This window comes from Arvicanthis niloticus, chromosome 27 (assembly GCF_011762505.2).
Source record: "Arvicanthis niloticus isolate mArvNil1 chromosome 27, mArvNil1.pat.X, whole genome shotgun sequence".
NCBI classification, from domain to species: Eukaryota; Metazoa; Chordata; class Mammalia; order Rodentia; family Muridae; genus Arvicanthis; species Arvicanthis niloticus.
Genome location: NC_133435.1, coordinates 27,025,774 through 27,048,438, shown reverse-complemented (window position 1 = coordinate 27,048,438; position 22,665 = coordinate 27,025,774). Strand labels below are relative to the sequence as shown.

At 43.4% G+C, this 22,665-nt stretch overlaps 1 protein-coding gene across 1 annotated transcript in view; it reads left to right on the top strand.

Annotated features, from left to right (window-relative positions):
- Nucleotides 1-2,024, top strand: part of LOC143439545 (endogenous retrovirus group K member 6 Gag polyprotein-like) — a 2,235-nt gene extending 211 nt beyond the window's left edge. The window contains 1 exon segment of the mRNA XM_076925906.1: nucleotides 545-2,024. Within this exon segment, the coding sequence (XP_076782021.1) occupies nucleotides 545-2,024 (1,480 nt within the window).
- Nucleotides 2,025-22,665: the final 20,641 nt, after the last annotated feature.

Below are 22,665 nucleotides of genomic sequence, written 5' to 3'. Positions count from 1 at the left end.
TCGTTCTCTTTCTTTTGGTTTCATTTTGCTTCCATAAAGGCTGGTGTTAAGAGACTTGCCGCCGTTGGGCACGGTTAGACGGACGTAGATAAGCCATGGTGCCCCTCTCTGTGTGTCAGCTTCTCTCGTAGATAAGAGAGCAACATGGGAGCCTCACATTCGGTGATTACGGCGCTCTAGTCGCTCTTGCGACAGCATGAATTAAAAGTCTCTACAAAAACATTGGAGGGGTTTGTGAAGGAGGTAGATCGCATGGCACCCTGGTATATATGCTCAGGTTCACTAATGCTCGCCTCCTGGGACAAATTAGAGAACAGCAGAATGGGAAATTAAAGCCTGGAACTAGACCGCTGTAGAGGCTTGTGAGATCATGTTTACAGGACGAGAAATGCCGCTTGACTGTAGCGGCAGGCCAGGGAGTGTTAGAAGAGTTAGAGGACAGCATGTCAGAAACTGAGTGGGATAAAAGGTTGGGAGCTCACAAAGAAAAAAGAAAAGGTACCTAAGATAAAAGGCCTTTCCAAATACGCCCAGTCTGCGGAAGAGAAAGATATAAGGGAAAGGATGCCCTGGGAGAGAAACGTAAGGAGAACAAAGATAAGGGAAAGGATGCCCTGGGAGAGAAGCGTAAGGAGGGAGAAAAGAAGCCGGAAAGGAAATCTCTTTATCCGGTAGAGGAACTGGAGACCTTAGGGATTGATAGCTCTGAGTCAGAGGAACTAAGCCCCTCTGAGGAGGAAGACTTAGATGAAGAGGCAGCCCACTATGAGGAGGAAAGGTACCATCCAGATGAGCGACCACCGCTGCAAAATCGAAAGCAAAAGAAAACAGGAAATAGGAACCTTATGGCCTCTCAGCCTGTTGCGCCCTGCCGACCTATTGTCCCCAGTGCCCCTCTGCCTTATGCGGAGAAGTGCTACTCAGATTCCTTCCTTTCAAAGGGAGATAAAAGAAAGTTATTACAAGCCTTTCCGGTGTTTGAGGCTTCGGAGGGGGGTCGCGTCCACGCACCGGTAGAATATACCCCTATTAAGGAACTTGCTGAATCAGTTAACAGATATGGAGTTGATGCTAATTTTACAGTCATGCAGCTTGAAAGACTCGCCACTATGGCAATGACTCCAAATGATTGGCAAAATACAGTAAAAACTGCTCTCCCTAATATGGGACAATACATGGAATGGAAAGCCTTATGGCATGATACTTCTCAAGTACAGGCAAGGGCCAACACCAATGTGGAAGGCGATCAAAGACAATGGACATTTGAACTGTTAACAGGACAAGGACAGTTTGTTAATGATCAAACAAATTTCGATTGGGGAGCATATGGCCAAATTTCAGCTGCTGCTATTAAAGCATGAAAGGCCCTCTCAAAGAAAGGTGAGGCCGGGGGACACCTAACAAAAATATTACAAGACCCCCAAGAGCCATTCTCAGACTTTGTGGCTAGGATGACAGAAACAGCAGGCAGGATTTTTGGAGACCCGGAGCAAGTTAAACCACTGATAGAACAACTGGTGTATGAAAATGCCTCACCAGAGTGCAAGGCAGTCATTACCCCTAGAAGAAGCAAAGGGTTGACAGACTGGATAAAGGTTTGCCAAGGACTTGGAGGCCCGCTTACTAATGCCGGCCTTGCAGCAGCTATCTTACAAAGCCAAAACTGCCCAAGTCCTGGCGGCCATAAAGTCTGCTATAACTGTGGCAAACCGGGTCATTTGAAACGAGAATGTCGTGCTTCCACGCAAGAAAGAACTCCAGGGCTTTGTACCAAATGCAGAAAAGGTTATCATTGGGCTAATGAGTGTTGCTCAGTTAGAGATATTCAAGGAAAGCTTATTCAACATGATTCCCCACCATTGGGAAGAGATGAATGTATTCCGAAAAACGGGTTTCCAGGCCCCAGATCCCAGGGCCCCAAAAAATATGGGACACAAGTCGGCAACTGGAGGACACCTCTAGCCGCAGAGCTACAAGAGGCTCCACAGGATTGGACCTCCGTTCCACCTCCCAATTCTTATTAATGCCTCATGTGGGTGTACAACCTATCACAGTTGATTTTAAAGGTCCCCTGCCTGAGGGAACTGTTGGCCTTATTCTAGGTTGCTCCTCTCTTACCTTGAAAGGGCTTGTAGTTCATCCTGGTGTGATGGACCAAGATTATACCAAGGAACTTCAAGTTCTCTGCTCTTGTCCCCAAGGCATATTTTCTATCTCTCCCAGAGATAGGATTGCTCAATTGGTTGTTTTTCCAGGTTTACATAATTGTTTCCCGTCCACCGGGGTGCCTAGAGGCGCCAAGGGACTTGATTCTTCAGGGACTGATTTTGCTCACTTGGTAGTTGACCTTAAAACTAGACCCACCTTACAATTAATGATAGAGGGGAAGAACTTTATCGGAATTTGGACACAGGAGCTGATAAAAGTACTATTTCCTCCAACTGGTGGCCTAAGGCATGGCCTGTTACACAATCATCCCACTCCTTACAAGGGTTGGGATATGAAGCCAGCCCCGAAGTCAGTTCACGTTCATTGACTTGGCAGGCACCAGAAGGTCAAACAGGAAGCTTTATACCTTATGTGCTTCCTCTCCCCGTTAATCTCTGGGGAAGAGACATCTTACAAGACCTAGTATTAACATTAACTAATGAGTACTCTCAACAAGCCATCGATATTATGAAAAGGATGGGATATAAGGAAGGAAAAGGCCTTGGCAGAAAAGAACAAGGAAGATTAAGCCCAATCTCACAAGAGTGTAATACAGGAAGACAAGGTTTGGGTTTTCCCTAGTTGCCATTGAGGGTTCTATGCCCATACCCTGGCTTACGGAGGAGGCCGTGTGGGTTCCTCAATGGCCCCTATCCTCTGAGAAATTGGAAGCTGCTACAAGGCTGATTAAAGAACAAGTACAGCTTGGTCATTTAGAGCCTTCCACCTCTCCTTGGAATACACCTATTTTTGTCATAAAAAAGAAGTCAGGAAAATGGAGACTTCGTCATGATCTGAGGGCCATTAATGCGCAGATGCGGCTGTTTGGCTCTGTACAACGAGGCCTACCTTTACTTTCTGCCTTACCTAAACAATGGAGAATTATAATTATAGACATTAAAGATTGTTTTTTCTCCATTCCTTTATGTCCACAAGACAGACAAAGATTTGCATTTACCTTACCTGCTGTTAATCACCTTGAACCAGACAAAAGATATCAGTGGAAAGTTTTGCCTCAAGGCATGGCCAATAGCCCCACTATGTGTCAGTTGTATGTGCAGATGGCCCTTGAACCAGTTAGAAAACAGTTTCCCTCTTTGTTATTAGCCCACTATATGGATGACATTCTTGTGTGTCATAAGGAGTTAGTTGTTTTACAAACCTCATACCCTTTATTGCTCAAAACCCTGGGACAATGGGGCCTGCATATTGCTGCTGAGAAAGTTCAAATCTCAGAAATTGGCTCCTTTCTAGGGACAGTTATTTACCCAGAAAAAATAGTTCCTCAGAAATTAAAGATTCACAGGGACCATTTGCACACTTTGAATGATTTTCAAAAATTATTGGGTGATATAAATTGGTTGAGACCATTTCTGAAAATTTCCTCTGCTGAATTAAAACCTTTGTTTGATATTTTGGAAGGGGATGCTCATATTTTCTCGCCAAGAGCCTTAACACCGGCTGCAAGCCGCGCCCTACAAGTGGTATAAAATGCCTTACAAGATGCCCAGCTAAAACGCATAGATGAAACCAAAGCCTTTGACTTATGTGTTTTTAAAACTAGATACTTACCAACTGCTGTGTTATGGCAGGAGGGGCCCTTGTTATGGGTTCATCCCAATGCTTCTCCCGCAAAGATTATTGAATGGTATCCAGATGCAGTTGCTCAGCTTGCCCTTCGTGGGCTAAAAGCAGCCATTACCCATTTTGGAAGGGAACCTAAGGCTTTAATAGTGCCATATACTGCCCATCAAGTCCAAATATTAACTGCTACCTCTGATGTTTGGGTGGTGTTGGTCACTTCCTTTAATGGTCAGATAGATAATCACTATCCCTAACATCCCATTTTACAATTTGCCTTAACCCAAGCTATTGTATTTCCATGTATTGTATCTCAGAAACCACTCCTAGATGGAGTGGTAGTTTATACAGACGGGACAAAAACAGGAGTGGGTGCCTATGTGGTTAATAACAAAGTCACATCCAAACATTACCATGAAACCTCACCTCAAATTGTGGAATGTTTAGTGGTGTTAGAGGTTCTGGAAATTTTTCCAGGTCCCTTAAATATTGTTTCAGATTCCTTTTATGTAGTAAACGCAGTTAAAGTTTTAGAGGTGGCTGGACCAATTAGGACATCCAGTAGACTTGTAGAAGTTTTTCAAAAGATTCAGTTTACTTTGGTTAATAGAAAATTCCCTGTTTTTAATTACACATATTAGGGCTCATTCAGGTCTACCGGGACCCATGTCCCGCGGAAATGACCTGGCAGATCGGGCCACAAAGTTGATTACGATTGCCCTCTCGCCAAAATTGGATTTGACTAAAGACTTTCATAAAAGATTTCATGTGACAGCTGAGACGCTACGTTGTCGATTTGACGTAACTAAAAAAGAGGCTAGAGATATAGTGACTCAATTTTGAAATTGCTGTCAATTCTTACCTGTGCCTCATGTTGGAATTAACCCCCAAGGAATCTGGCCACTACAGATTTGGCAAATGGATGTTACTCACATCCCATCCTTTGGCAAATTACAATATCTACATGTTTCCACTGATACTTGTTCTGGAATTATATTTGCTTCTCCATTAGCCGGAGAAAAAGCGGCCCATGTTATTCAGCATTGTCTCGAGGCATGGAGTGCCTGGGGAAAGCCTAAAATCCTTAAAACTGACAATGGACCAGTTTACACTTCTCAAAAGTTTGGACAATTCTGTCGCCAAATGGGGGTGACCCATCTGACAGGTCTCCCTTTTAACCCTCAAGGACAAGGCATTATAGAACGGGCTCATCGCACTCTCAAGTCTTATTTAATAAAACAAAAAGGGGGAGTCGAGGAGGCTCTACCCTCAGTGCCACGAGTAACCATCTCTATAGCACTCTTTACTCTTAATTTTTTAAACCTGGACAGTCAGGGCCATACAGCGGCTGACCATCATTGTTTAGAGCCTGACAGGCCAAAAGATATGGTCAAATGGAAAGATGTCTTGACTGGTCTATGGAATGGCCTGGATCCTATTTTAATAAGATCCAGGGGAGCTGTTTGTGTTTTTCCGCAGGGAGAAAACAATCCATTTTGGTTGCCAGAACGATTGATGCGAAAGATCTTGATAAACAAGGATGAACCCCAACTGGAGCCTTCGGAAGTGGATTCTGGCTTACATGCTCCTCCCTTGGACCATGGTTCCTAGTATATGGGGGGAATGTAGATGGGCAATATTATCTACCTATCCAAAGCCTATGCCAATCAGACATAATTCAGTTGTTTTCCCTAAGTTTTTTTATAACTAACAAAACTGTGGAATTGCCATATCTCCCATATGACCCTGTGTGGGCACATTTAGGAGAGAATTGTTCCCTGATAGAGAAAGGCTCTCTCTGCTTCCAATTTGAGAAAGATGGAGGCTGTATCAAGTTAGTAAGCCAGGCCTTTGGAATGTTTGATGACCAACAAGGAGGATGGTTGTGCACTACCCAAAATACCAGCAATCCTGATATAACCATTACAAACAAAACCTTTTGGCAAGAGGCAATTTGGATCAATGGTACCTTTATATCGCCTGGAGCCACTTATAAGGAACATCCTCTTCAACCTAGGATAGCTCGCCATTGTAGTTCAAATAATGAGGAAAACATTCCTCCTTGGTCTGATTGTCAGTCCTCTCTTACTAGCTGGGCAAACCAGGATAAGACCTTTTCCTTCTCCCCTAATATGAGGTCCAACCCGGGGGGAGAATGGGATATGAAACAGGGGATGTTCATACAAGATTTCAGGGCACATCCTTTCCATAAATGGTTACTGTGTGGAATTAATGGTAGTTGTACAGATCTCAGTCCGTTGGTTTTTATTCAGGGTGGAACAACAGGAAAGGCCATCTTTAATGGCATTACCAAATTTTATCAGTATCATAAGATACCAACTCAGAGACCTGATGGAACCTCAGGTGTACACGTTAATTCTACTACAGAAATTACTGGGGTTAATAAAACTCAAAAGCAAATTGACTTCTCACCTACCCCGGTATGTGTCTATCCCCTCTTCCTGTTTATTCTTTCGAATTCCTCATTTGAAAATTGCACTAATGATTCTTGCATAATGTCTCAGTGTTGGGCTGCCAGACAAGCAAGACGTGCCATGATTGCTAGAGTGCCACGATGGATTCCTGTTCCCATAGAGACTCCATCCACCCTGTCCTTATTTAGACAAAAAAGGGATTTTGGAATAACTGCAGCTATCGTAACAGCCATTTCTGTTATCGCTATTGCTGCGACTACTGCTGGAATTTCCATGTATACCACAGTCCAAACTGACACGGCCCTTAACCAGTTGTCTGCCACTGTGGCAGAGGCCATCAATCTTCAAACTACAGCTAGTGCCCAATTGAAGGGTGGGTGGACTGATGATTGTCAATCAGCACCTGGACTTGGTGGAGGAAAGGTTGGATATTCTCTTCCAATTGGCCCAATTAGGATGTGAAAGGAAATTAGGAGCGCTTTGCATTACCAGTGTACAATATGAAAATTATACCTGAGCAGCTAACCTGTCCAGACAATTAGCTTTGTATCTTGCAGGCAACTGGTCTGAAGGCTTCCATGAGACCCTTGACAAGTTAAGAACGGCAGTGGTAGCCATCAACTTGACATAAGTGGACCTGTCATTGACTGAAAGACTCTCCTCCTGGATGTCTTCAGCCTTTTCTTTCTTTAAAGAGTGGGCGGGGGTAGGTCTGTTTGGTGCAGCCCTATGTTGTGGATTAGTGCTTATGCTATGGTTGGTCTGCAAACTCAGAGCCCAACAAAAACGTGACAAGGTTGTTATTGCCTAAGCACTCGCAGCCTTGGAACAAGGATCATCCCCTGAAATTTGACTATCTATGCTAAGAAAGTAACTGATGACTGAGACCCTCAGTCGATGCACCCCAAGGGCTCAGCCCATTGCACTGGGTTGATGAGAGGTCTAAGTCTAGCCAGCCCTTGCCTGAATAGCTGTGGTACCTGAATAGTAGGTTGACAGCCCTTGCACTCCTGGGAACTATATTCCATTGCACAGGGACGGGTGTCAATTCCTCTTTACATCCCCTTAGCCCTTGCACCCAGAGGACTTGTTTCCATCGCACCTGGTAGGGTAAGGAAGAATCTTCAGGCTGTAAGCTCTTGATCGCTTATTCCCCCAAGATGGAGTTTGCTTGATCGGGCTTGAGTTCGAATCTTGATTGGTGCCGCGCTAGATAGGCCAAAGGCAGTTCCATCTTTATAAAACAAAAAGGGGCAGATGTAGAGAGCCATGGTGACCAGTGACAGTGTTTGCCATTACAAGATGGTGCTGGCATCCGGTGCTCCCGCAAGTAATAAGTGGACTGCACATGTGCAAGTGATAAAAGCGAGCCAAGTTACTGCTCAACCCGGGGCATAATACGAGGTAATGAGCAAGCAGCCAATCAGAAGTGAACACACCACTCTGGGGTGTATATAAGCAGTGCCTTTTCGGGGCTCGGTGTCTTCCTTGTTCTCCTCTTTATGATGCAATAAACGCTTGCTACAGAAGGATCCTGGTGCCTGCGTGCGTTCTTGCTGGCAAGACGATTGCGCGGGTCACACACAGCCATTCACACAACTCATTTTTAACCTGCCTTATGGCTCAATGGCTGGGCACCTCTAAGCCTCCCGCAGCTAACGTGCCCTTACTGTCACTCCCTGCTTAACACTTCTAAATCTACCCTAGTTTAGGTACTCTACTAATCTCCCACCTACTACCTCAGGCCCAATCGGGGAAGCAGCCAATGGCCACTTTAGCTGAGATCTCACATGGCTGGTGGTTTTATCTTCCACTGAAGCATGGCAAATCTCTTTCCTCATCCTGTGTCTCCTAGCCTACCTTCAGGAACCGCAAAGTCCTGCCTCTTCTGCCAGCCATTGGCTGCTTGTGTCTTTACTGGTCGATCAAGAGCCAATTGGGGAACAGGACTTTCAGCGTTCACACAGAGATTCCCCTCCCGATCAAAGCATCAGAACCATTCCTTACAGATTTGGCTTATCTGACTAGCTAGGTGAGTGTCCCCATGAGTCCCTCTCCAAGCTTCAGGCTTGGTCAGAGGATCAGCTTCCCAGAAAGGGGAATGCTCTTGTTTAGTCGTGGGTCTTTGAGTGACTGTACCTCCTTGCTAGATCCTCCAACCTGGTTCTCTAAAATAGTGGTGATAACTCAAAGCATGAAGCTTTAGAAACAGAGAGCAGAATGTGGCCAACAGGTAGAGCCATGAGTCATAGAAGATTGTTCCCATGTCCAAAAACCTAATGGAATTTGCCCATTTTGGCTTTAAAATTGCTCAGAAACAGTTCTTCCTCTCACGTTATCTTTAAGAATATTTATATATGCCATCATTTGCCCATTTACCTATTATAATTTTTGAGAAGACCATTTGTTTTTAGTTTCACAGGTCCACACATGGAGAAAATTTTTACTGTAAGTGGATCGTACCCAGAGTCTCAACCAAATAAGATTTAGATGAAGAGATATGGGTTAGATGATTACATCACACGAGATTTCAATGAGTACTGTGATGTGACACAGGAGGCAGGCATGGCATGCAGCATCTGTGGACAGGACTAGTCTTCCCTTACTTGGGACCCTCTCATAATCTCCTCTGAGCTGGTGAATTTCCAGGACCATGCTGACCTCTTTAGAACCCTGATCACTGCTTCCAGACTCATAACCAGACTCTTGACACACAATACATTAGATAGTGAGATACAGTGACCCCTGAGGAGACACCACACACACCAAATAATCATATCATTCTCAGAAATAACAGAGAATTTAAGAGCATTAGGCCAATTTTACCCAAAACCTTCAGATTATAAATATTTTTGTGTATACCCTCTCTGCTAAATGATACTAGGTTTCCCTGGGAATCTAAGATGAAGGTTCGTGGGGAGCCGACAGAAGGCAGCTATCATCCTTGCAGCCATCTTGAGCCATATACCCTGACAAGAGACTTGATTACAATAGCCTACAATAGCTGAGCACACTCTGATAACATCTTGCTTTAGATACCCAGGATTTTCCCTTGGGTGTGTGAGACTTAAAGGTGTGTGACTTAAGGGCGTGACTTAGAGATCAGATTTAGAGGCAAGACCTAAGGGCATGATTAAAGGCGTGACTTGAAGGCATGGCTTAGAAGTGAGACATATAAAAGGCGAGAGGCAGACAGAAGAGAATCAGAACAATTTGGAAAACAGAGAATCAGACACTTCAGAGAGAACAACTTGGAGTAGGAATTAAGCACTTGGAAGATTATTAGGTAGTAGGCACTTAGCACTTGGAGAAAGAACTTGGATACTTGGAGGCACTAGGGACTAGGAACTCAAGACTTGGACTTGGAGAGAAGAAGAGAGACTGAAGAATAAACGGGATTGAATCACAATCTGTCTGGTCGCTATTCCTCGAGACCGTCCTCACTCTCTCTCTTGCTGAACTCCGACCCGCAGACCTGAGCAGCTTGGGGTAGTACAAGCCGGAACAATTTAGCCCCCAAGGCTTTTGGCAGTGAGGGTTTCAACATTGACAGAATGGTCCGAGACATTTCTGGCCCCCAAACGCGGGGCAGCTCAGGCCTCGACAAAGATTTACTTTATGCATAGTTTTGGCAAGCCAGCCCTTCTTCAAGAGAACACCACCCTGTCCTTCATTTAAGGGCTCTGGTTGAGGGGCTAAAATCCCCTCTGTAACTCAAGTCAAACTTCTTTCATTAAACTTAGTATGCTCCCACTTACAAAAATTAAGGGAATCTTTTGAATACACTGCCTGTTTATTGTAGTCCTCAGGGCGTGGACTCCTGTATTTCTGCCACAGTTTCTATATTGTGACCATAGCAGCTTTGGCTCTGAGTATCATCGTTTGTTCTCTGGCATTCACTAAAGAACTATATTTATTTTACTTACTTATTTAGCTATTTATAGTGGGTTTTTTTTTTTTTTTACATCTCTTCTCTTTCTCCTTTTTTCTTTTATAACTATAAGTCATTTTTTTTTATTTTTCCCATTTATTTATTTACTTTACATCCCAATCACTGCCCCCTCCCAATTCCCTCCTCACAAGCCTCTTCCCCTTCCTCTTCTCTGAGAGGGTGGAGGCTCTCTTAAGCATCCTCCCCATCCTGGCACATCAAGTCTGCACAGCTAGGTACATCCTCTCCCACAGAGGCCACACAAGACAGCCTGGTTAAAGGAACAGATTCCACAGACAGGCAACAGCTTTATGAACAGCCCTGTTCCAGTTGTTAGGGGACTCACATGAAGACTGAGCTGCACATCTGCTATATATATATTTTTTGGAGGGGCCGCTAGGTCCAGCCTGTGTATACTCTTTGGCTGGAGGTTCAGTCTTTCAGAAACCCCAAGGATCCAAGTTAGTTGACTCTGTTGGTATTCTTTGGGAGTTTCTTTTCCCTTCAAGGATATCAATCCTTTCCCCAAATCTACCCTAAAAGTCCTAAACTCCATCCAATGTTTGGCTGTAGGTCTCTGCATCTGTTTCAGTCAGCTGCTGGGTGGAATCTCTCAGAGGACAGTTATGCTAGACTCCTGTCTGCAAGCATAACAGAGTATCATTAATAGTATCAGAGATTGGTGATTACCCATAGAATGGATCTCATGTTGGGCCAGGTGTTGGTTGGCCATTCCCTCACTCTCTGCTCCATCTTTGTCCCTGCATTTCTTGTAGATAGGACAAATTTTGGGTCCAAAGTTTTGTGGGTGGGTTGGTGTCCTTAATCCCTCCACCAGGGTTCCTGTCTGGCTACAGGAGGAGCCTCTTCAGGTTCCATGTGCCCACTGCTAAGAGTCTCGGCTAAAGTCACCCCATAGCCTCTTGGGAGCCTCCTTCATGCCAGGTCTCTGGCACCTCCTAGAGATGGCCCCCACCTCCTGACTCCACCAACTACAAATTTCCATTAATTCTCCTGGCCTTTTAGCCCTCTCTCCTATCTCTTCCCATACCTCATACTGGCCCTCTCACTCCCCTCCCCACTCCCTCTCCCACCCAATTTCCTCCCTCTATCTGCCTCCTATAACTATTTCATTCCCCCTTCTAAGTGAAATTCAAGCATCTTTGCTCAGACCTCCCTTTCTGTTTTGTTTCTTTGAGTCTGGTCACCATTGCTTTTTAGTGTGAACAGTCTTTGCTGGCTAGAGATAGTTGTCCTGAACTATTATATTATTATTATTATTGTTATTATTTTGCTTCTTGGCTTTTTCAGCAGCAATTTATCTGAGGTTGTGTAAACTTTTTCTTTCTTCCTGAAGTATGAACGTGGCTGATAAAGAATTGACTTTTATTCTGCGTCTTTGAAAAGCACATACATATATTTTTCCTTTTATTCTCAGTATTTCCTGTGAGAAACCTGAGGTGATTTTCTTTTCTGTGTTGTTCCCCGTCCATGCATTAATGCTTGAAAGTATGGGATTTTGTTAATAATTGTATCAGATTTTGTGCAAATGTGTGTCGTTTTAAAAAGTAATTATGCCCAGCATGTTTATTCTGTTGTCTCTCTCTTCCCTCCCCACCCCCTTCCCTTCTCCTTCTGGCATCAGATCTCATTATGGATGGTTGTGAGCTGCCATGTCTTTGCTGGGATTTGAACTCATAACCTTCAAAAGAGCAGTCAGTGCTCTTAACTGCTGAGCCGTCTCACCAGCCCTAGTCTGTTGTCTCTTAAAGCTCTCATTTGTGAGTTTTCCTTTTAGCATTTTGGATTCTCTTTTTTGTTTATTTGTTCCAATTCTTCTGCAGAATTCTATGTTTTAAGACTTGTGGCTTTGACTTTTACCTGGGAGTTCTGTTTTGGGGGCTCCTCTGCTGATCATCTACATTTTAGATTTGTTTGTAGGAGCACCCACCCCATTTAGTTTTTTCCACATGAAATTTGAAATGTTTTCAAATAAATCATTTTGGTTTTCTGGTCTCTCATTTACCAATACTTTCTTGCATGTCATTAATCCCCCAAAATACCGTTGTAACTGTTTCCTCTCTACATGTTAATGCTTCAAAGGGTGATGGCCATCCTGGTTTTTGCCTTGGTTTTCCTTGTTCAAGTATTTAACCCAATAAAAAAATAAGTTGAGATCCCCTTTGCTCTTCAGAAAGTTACTGTGCATGTGCAGTCGGCGGCTGGGTTTCTCAGGGTGTGATGGATGGCAGGGTCCTTTGAGATTGACTCACAATGGCAGAAGTACAGCATCCGCTTGCACTGGTTCAAACAGCCAGCTGCTCCAGTAGATGCAAAATCAGTCCAGGTCACTTCAGCGGCTGCTGGGTGATCCACCCTCTCCTTCCTGACTGGCCTTTGATCCTTCCAGCTTTGCAAATAGATCAGTAACTATTCAAACCGGGTCAAGCAAACTGTCTCCCTTGGATGCTAAATGTAAAATAGGCCAGACTTTCTTCAGTTCTCTTTCTACTCTCCAAAGCCTCTCCCAAATCAGCTGTTTGTTCTACAGAATCAGCTGAGAAAACCAGAAGCTGTGTGCTCCCCTCATCTTCCCCAGAGGCTGTGTGCTCCCCTCATCTTCCCCAGAGGCTGTGTGCTCCCCTCTTCTTCCCCAGAGGCTGTGTGCTCCCCTCTTCTTCCCCAGAGGCTGTGTGCTCCCCTCTTCTTCCCCAGAGGCTGTGTGCTCCCCTCTTCTTCCCCAGAGGCTGTGTGCTCCCCTCTTCTTCCCCAGAGGCTGTGTGCTCCCCTCTTCTTCCCCAGAGGCTGTGTGCTCCCCTCATCTTCCCCAGAGGCTGTGTGCTCCCCTCTTCTTCCCGAAGCATCACTGGCTTTCTCTGACATCTTCCCTTTTCTTCTGTCTTCCTTGCCAAGAACTCTTGGTACAGATTCTGGCCTCGAGTGGTCCTGTTCTTTTATTGGTCTGAGTTTTGACAACGTTCTCACTTATATCTCCAGGCTACAGCATAGTCTTCAGTTATTTCCGTTTTATTATGGAGAGCTTCTATTACGTTTTTACTTCGTTAAGCGTAACTTTATTTTCTAAAAGATTCTTTATGTGTCTGCTGCTTTATGTGTCTGATTCTTTATGTGGCTGCTTTTTATTCTTTTCTCTAAAGTCACAGTAGCCTGGCTTGCTTTACAGAAATGCTGCTCTTTCAGATATCTCTGAGGATAAAAATTCAACTTAAAAACCATCTTGTTTCTTATATGCTGTTTTTTTTTTTTTTTTTTTTTAAACTCTAAGATTCCTTATGGCATTTGGTTATTTTTGTATTTCTTTTTCAAGCTATGGGTCTTTTTTTTTTTTTTTTTTTTTGACTATATCTTGATTGTGGTCATCTATTCCTGTCTGAGGAAGGACTGGGCTAAACAGTGCAGTAGCTGAGGCACAGTTCTACACACTGAGACCTCTCCCTGCTTCCCTGTGTGTGTTTGAGATGCCAAAGTGAGGTCAGTACAGTTATGGAGGTAAGCATGCAAAGGCAGGGCAGGCAGGAAAGCTGCTGATGCCTTCGACACGATCAAGGTAGAGAGTCAACCTTGGGCATAGGGTTCTTTTTTTTAAAATTTAATTAATTAATTAACTTATTTATCGTCTATTTTAAAAAAATATGCATTGGTGTTTTGCCTTCGTGTGTGTCTGTGATGTGCCAGGGTGTCACATCTTAGAATCACAGACAGATGTGAGCTGTCATGTGGGTGCTGGGAGTTGAACCCGTGTCCTCTGGAAGAGCAGTCAGTGCTCTTAACCACTGAGCCATCTCTCCAGTCCAGGACTCTGTTTTATAAATCTGTTTAAAAATCCATTTTTAATTGTTATAATTGTACATATTTACAGACTATTTTTAATGTTCTCATGTATGTGGTGATAAATCAGATTTACTATTATTTTTTAACAGTATAATCATTTACATTTTTGAGTATTAAGATTATTCTTTTACCTTGAAGTATACATTAGTTACTGCTGTGTAGACCACTCTGCTGTAGAACACTGAAATCCCTTCCTCATAGCTCAGTGTAATTCTATAGTCGCAGGCCAACCTCCCTTCCTCCCTCCCTCCCTCCCTCCCTCCCTCCCTCCCTCCCTCCTTCCCTCCCTCCCTCCCTCCCTCTCTCCCTTGTCATCATCCCTCTGGCCTCTTGGTTAGATGACTTAATACTCAAGGTGCAATTAATTAAGACATCTGTTGCTCAGAGTATTTTATTTTGTTTAAATATGATGTAGATAGCCAATTAGGGAAACCCCACTCTTATACTGGGAATGAAAAGAACCTAGGCAGTTGGAGGTGTTTATCTAAAGCTGTATTTCATAAACAACCTCCAGTTCAATTCAAACTTCAACTTAAGTATTTTAATATCTTCAGACTGTAAGAGGATTTATAGACAAAAATAACTGTCTGTCTTTTTAAATAGAGAAGTGTGATTAAACCACAGTCTCCATTCCTGTAGAGGGAAGCGTGGCCGTGCTGGGGTCTATACCCTTTGTCCTACCCTTAGGTATCTACGAACTTAATCACAGTCTTACAGCTTTTTGCTTTTCTTATTTGGGCTGGATCCTTTCTCTGTTAACTCTCTTCATGTAGACTAAGGTGGCACTACACATTTTATGGGCATCTTTGGCCTGGCTTGTTTAAGTTGATCTTCCATGCTGCCGTATTTGGTACATCACTGAGTCAAAGTCAGGCTGGCGTGTGCTGGTGAGAAGCACACAGCAGATGTTGAGGGAAGATGTTGAACTGACAAGACGGGCCCAGCGTAGGGAACTAACACTTCTCCCAGCTCGGAGCTCTGAGGCACTCTTTCAGATTCTGTATCTTTTTGGCATTAAAAGATGGGAAGGGACACAACGCCATGGCTGCCTGCTGCCTTCTTTACCACCTTCTTTTTGTTTTCTTTTTCTCACAGGGGAAAAATTTCTCAACTCTACAATCTACTAAAACAACAACAACGACAACGACAACAACAAACCAAAAACGGACAACAGGCTTAGGGCTGTCTGTCTGCCAGGAGACTCCCAGGGAGAGCTAGGGCTAGGTTTTCCCTGTCATTTCAGAGTCCACAGTCATTTTAACATTGAATGACTGTAGAGAATCCGAAGGCAGACCTACTGTAACCTGGCTGATGCATAGACATTCATAGAATTAGAGAGAAAACGAGAAAATAGACGGTTAGGAATACAGCCATAGAAGACACATGCATGAGTTCTCATTCTGGTGATGACGTCACTGAACATCTTTAAAAACAAACGGCCTAACTAAGGTCTATTTAGCCTTCTGGCATCAATCAAAACAGGAGATCATCTGTCTGTATTCTCTACTTCTCATTCATAGTTAGAGAAATGTCACGCCCATCATCATCAGTTTTGATTTATCTGAAGACCTGGCTAAAAGAGACCTCTGGGAGTATTTGCATACCCAATTACAACGGAGTGATTATGTATATCCTTAAGACTGCCTTGCACAGAAAAATGCCTGACCTAGCTGAAATTTCTTAAGAATGCTTTACACTTGTGCAAGAGCTCTTAATGTTTCAAAAGTTTCATAACCACTTTCTTAAATTGAGTCAAAATAGAACCCGGTTTGATAAGTGGGTCTCAAATATTATTATCTCTCCATTACAGACAAGAACTTAGAAGATCTATTAATGACTTATCTGAAGTCAGTTAACCAGCTAGCCCTGGAACTTAAATTGTACCCTGGGTATTTCTCCCTGGGCTCCTAAGATAATGCTGTTTTCGTTCCAACATTTGTGGAGACCAGAATCATTGGATCACCGTGAAAATAATCTCAGAGTCTGTCATTTTTTTTTTTTTTTCTGAGAAAGTAGAAGCTATTGCTGTTTGGCATTTTTGCCCTGGGGTACTTAGGAAGTGATGGAGATAGGGGTGCCCAGGACACCCTGGAGAGTCAGGGTCCCTGATGTTGATGCTGAGCTATGCTTCCTCAGAAAGAATGCCTTGTAAACAAGCTGGCTGGGGAAGAAGCTTTATAGTCACCTGACTTTCCCTTCACAGACAATTTATTTTGTGGCTATATTAGTATCATGTGAATTTCTTATTTTCTTGGAGGTTAAAATCTTTTTTGACAGTTCTCTGTGGCTTTCTCTCAGTGCCCATTACTCTCCATACCTTTCCTTCCTAACTGCCAATTTGTTCAGGTGACCACGTCTTCTCCAGGAAGCCGAGTCCTTTGGGGGAATCTTGATTTGTGTTTGTGTTATTCTGGGATATTTTTTAGTATCATGATTTTTTTTTCTCTTAAAAGTTTCTTGGATTGAACAATAAATTAAATTTGTGGGGGTGTTAACTCCATTCACTGTCAGAATGTGGCACATCATATAATTAAAGTCTTAGCTAGTTTGGTGAAATTCAAAATTCTGTCAGACATGTGGGTTGGGGATGAATATGGAGTCAGTTTGGTATAATGATGCAGAAGGAAGGGTTTCTAGGGGCTCACAAGTTTCCTAGACCTGGATTAGCCCCCACCATAGACTGGACCTTCCCTTGACATGTAGGAAACCATTTTGAATGTAAAAGGGCTGAAATGAAACATGAGGGTGACAGAGGAGAGCAGCATTTGTCAGGATGAGCCAGGTTATGCTGAAGTAACAAGCAACTTGAAATCTCCATGCTCAGGAAAACAAGGCTTGCCTCTTGTTCTCACTCACCCTTGATAGTTGTTCTGGGCTTTTGCTCCATATTGCTGCCTTGAATGTTGACTTGTTGAGAATCCACTATCTTGGAATTCTGTTACACTATATCTGGTTTTGAGGAGGCAGAGCTTTGGGCCTGTGCTTTGTCTCCTAATGACTGCTGTCTAAAGCTATGCTGTTGGACCTGTACCTGATGTGCAGCAGGTGTGTAATTTTAATTGACTTTATCATCATCATCATCATCATCATCATCATCATCATCATCATCATCACCATCACCATCAACATCACCATCAACATCACCATCACCATCATGCTATGATATCTGAATGTAGTGGTTGCTTCCTAACATTGTCTTAAAATAGGAGTTAGCTTGCATGTAGTAAAATTAAAATTTACCTTTTTTTTTGGATACAGGCTCCACTTGTCTTTCTAGGTAGCTAGAATTACAGATGTGGCATACTGCTTATCAGTGCCATCCTGTATGTCAGTATGTCTGTGGTTTGCTTCATTTACTTAAGTCATTATCAGTCTCTCTCTCTCTCTCTCTCTCTCTCTCTCTCTCTCTCTCTCCCTCTCCTCTTCCTCCCTCTCTACCTACCTCCCTTCCTCCCTTCCTCCCTTCCTCCCTTCCTCCCTTCCTTCCTTTCTTCTTTCCTTCCTTCCTTCCCCTTCCTCTGCTAATTTTTTCAGACAAGGTTTCTCTGTGTAGTATTGGCTATCTTGGAACTTGCTCTGTAGACCAGGCTGGCCTCAGACTCAGAGATATGCCTGCCTCTGCCTCCCAAGTGCTGGGACTAAAGGCGTGTGTCACAACCATGCCTGCTTAAGTCATAGTCTTTCCTATGGACAGTTTGTTTACTTTCTAGCTGAGGAAGTTGGCCGTTTACTGGTTTTGGTAACTTGTGGGAAAAAAAAATCTCACAGGGGAGGTCTGGCGGTGGGGTCCCATGGCAGTCCAGCAGCAGGGGTCCCCCCATTCACGCAGCCGCCACAGGTGGGCCAGTGGCTATATCGGCAAGGTTCAGGGTTCCAAAGGCTGAGAACCTGGCTGCGGCAGGCCCAGGAGACACGTGGAGTCTGGTTTTCCAAAGCTTTTATTGTTCATGACATGGTGAGTGGGTGTAGATGACGTGCGCTACCCCCAAAAAGTCAGGGGGCCTGGCTTTTTATAAGGAGGGGGAAAGGGGCGGGAATAACTTAATTATCCACGTCCCCGGCCTTTAGATAACTCATTAATATTTTAATCTCTGGATCTTGTCAATCATGCCCTCTACCTCCATCCTCCATGATTGATGGTGCAGGTTAAATGGCCAAGCCCAACAGTAACTAACAAAGTCAGTGTAAACAGTCATCTATAGAATGGTGTATGAATTCTCTTTGGTAAATATTGAGGAGTAAGGCAGCTAAGTCATATGGTAAATTCATGTTTGACTTCATAAGATACTATTAAACTGTTTTCCAAATTGGCTTTTATTTTCCATTAACAAACCAGTATTTATGGGAATTCAAGTTGCCCCATCACTTTGCTTGACATTAATTTCCTTTTAACCTGCTTCATAGGTCTAGAGTGAACACACACTAACCTCGCTTACTAGTAACTGCTCTTTATTTAAACAAACAAACAAACAAACAAACAAACAAAAAACAAAACGAAACAACAAACCAAAAACACCAAACCAAAGAGAAACAGGTAAAATGAGGAAGTTTTGTTTTGAGATAGGTTCTTGATATAGAGCCCTAATCTGACGCCAGACTCCTGATCTTCCCGGCTTTGCCTCCTTACTGGGGTACAGGTGTGCATCATCATCACACTCAAGCAATTTCAGTGTTAATTACACATTGTGCACGTAATTCTAATACAACAGAAAGTATTATTATTTTGACACACAATTTCTTTTACCAAGCATTTGAACACCTAGCATATTCTGTCCTTGGGCACTTTTCAGTGTTGACGAACCTCCTTAAGACCCAGTAGCCATGTGTGGCCACAGCTATTGTACTGAATGCTGTGGACCTAGATTTCCTTATGGCTCAATGCATTTGTGGGTGACCTGGTAAAAATGTGACATTCTGCATATCCAGAAAATGATGGCGACCATTATCATGTCTGCCCAAAGCAGAGGAAGACAAATGACCATCCTTCAGCTGCTAAGGTGAACTAAATCTGAACATCTCCTAAAATACAAACTTCCATCTTTTATAACAGAAATGAAATGCATGAAGCCAAGCTGAACTGGCTTCTTTTGTTGCTTGAAAAATCTAGATAGGATTTTTCATTGCAAAAGTAAATATGTGCTCAGAAAAATTTCATTCAGAGAATGAAAATCCAGGTACGCTCAACAGAGGAATGAAAAGTCACCTGGAATCTCGGAGATGATATTCTCGTGTGCAATTTTCAAAATATGTTTGTATTGATTTTGTGTATGTGTGTGCACACGTACACATACAGGGACAAACTATAGAAACATCTGTGTACTGATTTGTGTGCCTCCAATTGTGTCCTGAGCTTAAGACGCCAATTTCACTTATTTCCATAATACAAATTGAATATCTCTTATATGAAATGCTTAAGGATGGAAATGTTGTGGGGTTCAGATTTTGTATTTGAAATTTCAGCACTTTTGGATCTATGTGATGTGATACTTCAGATTGAGACTTAATTCCAAACAAGAAACTCACTTGCTTTGTGTATACTTTATAAATATAATCTGAAGATCATTTTATATTTGTGGTCTGCATGCAGCTCACATGAAGACAGGTGTGGAATTGTTTCACGTGGGACATTGTCCCATGACATAAAAGTTTTGTATTTGGAGCATTTCATATTTGGAGTTTGAAACGAGCTTTGCGCCTTCTCCTGGGGCTCTCACAGTTTACGCAGTCCGTTCTGTATTAAAGATAAACCACTGAGGATATTTTACTGTATACATTGGTGTGGGGCCGATGTAATGTCTACTTTGGAATACTTCCTTACATGACCCCCCAAAAGAGTGTTTGGAAATATTGTTGTATTAGTTTTCTGTCTTGGGGAAAGGGAGAACTTGAGGAAAATCAACTCAAAAGAGAAAATGTTTATTTTGTCTCCTGATTTCATAGGTGCCAGTTCTTGGTGTCTTGGCTCTATTGTTTGGGGTCTGTGCTGAGGCAGAGCACCTACAGCAGGGAGCACTACAGCAGGGAACATCACAGCAGGGAACACCACAGCAGGGAACACCACAGCAGGGGGCACTACAGCAGGGAGCACCATAACAGGGAGCACTACAGCAGGGACCATCACAGCAGGCAACATCACAGCAGGGAGCACTACAGCAGGGAGCACTACAGCAGGGAGCACTACAGCAGGGAACATCACAGCAGGGAACATCACAGCAGGGAGCACTACAGCAGGGAACATCACAGCAGGGAACATCACAGTAGGGAGCACTACAGCAGGGAGCACTACAACATGGAGCACCACAGCAGGGAGCATTATAGCAGGGAGCAGCTCTTGGAAAAAAGCTATGGTGGTCTCAGAGGTCTCAGGAAGCAAAGAGTGAAAGGAAGGGGCTGGGATCTCAGTAAGCCCTTCAAGGACAAGCACCAAGAACCAAACTTGATTCAATTAAGCTCGGCTCTTAAAGGTTCTACCATGTCCCAATAGCACCATCAACTGGAGACCAGGCCTTCAGCACATGACCACGGAGGAATGCTTAGAATCTAAATCACAACATTTGTTTCTGGAGCCCAAAGGCTCACTCATCTCTAATGTGTAGGTATGGTGTTGCATGCCTATAGCCTCACTACCAGGGAGGAAGGAGCAGGAGAAACATGAACCTAACACTTTCCTGGCATACATGGTGAAACTCTGTCTCAAAAAAAAAAAAAAAACAAATAAAGGGGAAAAGAGCACCCACCCCACCCCGAGGAATGCTTCTAGTCTTGCCAGTTCACAGCTTTTTTCTGAATGTCCAAGTTCGAAGTCCACTTTGAAACTTAAGGCAAATTCCTTCCTGTAAAACTAAAACACCCAGACACAATAGCAGGAGCAAACATTTCCATTCCAAAGAAGAGGAATAGGGACCTGTTAAGGAAGAAGCAGATCCAAGCAGGGTGGGAGCCAAGCAGGGTGACCACACAGTCCTATTGAGCACAGGGGCCCAGGTTGGGTTCCTGCAGCTCCACACCTATGGTTGCATTTTATTTTTCCTCTCCTGCTGTGTTCTTTCTCACCTTCTCTTGTTACATCTGTCTTCTTCTCAGGTCTTGCAATAGAAACAGTCACAAATGGGACCATACAGCTCAGCAAAGTAACTAATTAGTAAAGGAAAAACTGAGTCTTATACAGTTGTCGGTAGTTTTTTGTCTTATTTCTGTGACTATCAGGCATTCCTAACCAGCAAGTGTTAGGCTGTGGCAATTCAGGATGTTCCAGGTGCAAGAATGAGGTACCCTAGAATCTAGAGAACAACAGATGACGTCTGACGCCTGGAAGGAAACACGGGAAGGACAGGTTTGCTGAGGTTTTATTTAAAAACCGAAAGGCAATGTAACCTACACAAGAAAAAAATGAACTGTGTTACGACGTTGTTCCACATGCTTCTCTTTTATTGGCTGTGGCTGTTTGGCCTTTTCAATGACCTCCACTGCCTAGCTTCCTGCAGTGTCAGGCACAGATGCAGTATTAAAAATATTTAACAACTGCTAAGGCAGGGAATTCAAACATTGAAGAAAAAAAAAAACAAAACTCTTGCTGAATACAATTGCTATGATCTAAACAAGGTGCAAGAATTGGCTAGCCACCTGGAACGAAGCGAGGGAAATAAAACAGAGAAATGCATTTTAAAACCTTGGAGGGTTTGCTCATTTTATTCCAGTAAAACCGTTCTAGGTATAAAGTCTTTTTTCTTGGTTTTAACCTTGTGTGCATCTCAAATGATACCGATAAGGAAACTTATTTCCCACAAATGATGAGTTACCTTTCTTTTTATAAAACAGTATCTGAGTTTGTAGAGAATGATTAATATACGAACACTATGAGAAATGCAAAAATTCTATATAGAAAAGAACAGAAGTATCAGCAGGCCTCAGAAGAAAGAAATACTCGGAAGAGAGAAAGAAAGAAAGATAAGGAAGGATGCATCTCTTTCCCGAGAGCAGAGAAATTCACATTTGTACAACACTGGTGGGAGAAGGATGTCTTGTGTTCCTTGGTCACTTTCCACTTGATTTTCTCACTGAACACAGAACTTAGTAATTTGGCTAAACTGCTCTGGGTCCAAAGACCCCAGAGAAATACCTATCTCTACTTCTCCAGTGGTAGGACCAGAGCCTCCCCACAGTCCGAGGCTCGTTATGTGGGGTGCTGGGAATCCAAACTCAGGATTTCATGTTTACACAGCAAGTATGCAGCAGCTAACATACCAGAAGAAATGTGTTAAAACCTCAAGAACTCTCAAGGCATGGTGAAACCAGAGGAGAGAGCTATAGGAGAGAGATGGGAAGAGGCTGCACAGAGTAGAGGGGAAAATGAGAGAAGGGAGAGAAATAAGAGGGTCAGTGAAGTGGAGAGGGAAGCAGAGGAACGATAGACAGGATGAACAGTAGACTCTGGGTCAAAGGTCAGCAAACCCCTGGCGGCAGCAGGGGAAGGTTCAGCTGGAGTCTTGCTGTTGTAGAAAAGGTAAGGCAGAGGAACAGTAAAAGCAGCATGGTGAGGACTTACTAAATCCCCAATTGTGCCCTATGAGTCCCAGTCCCAGTCTTCCAGGTAGGGTGTGGGGGTGGGGCATGCAGCTCATTCTTGGACTACAAGAGGAAGGACAATGGTGACCTGTT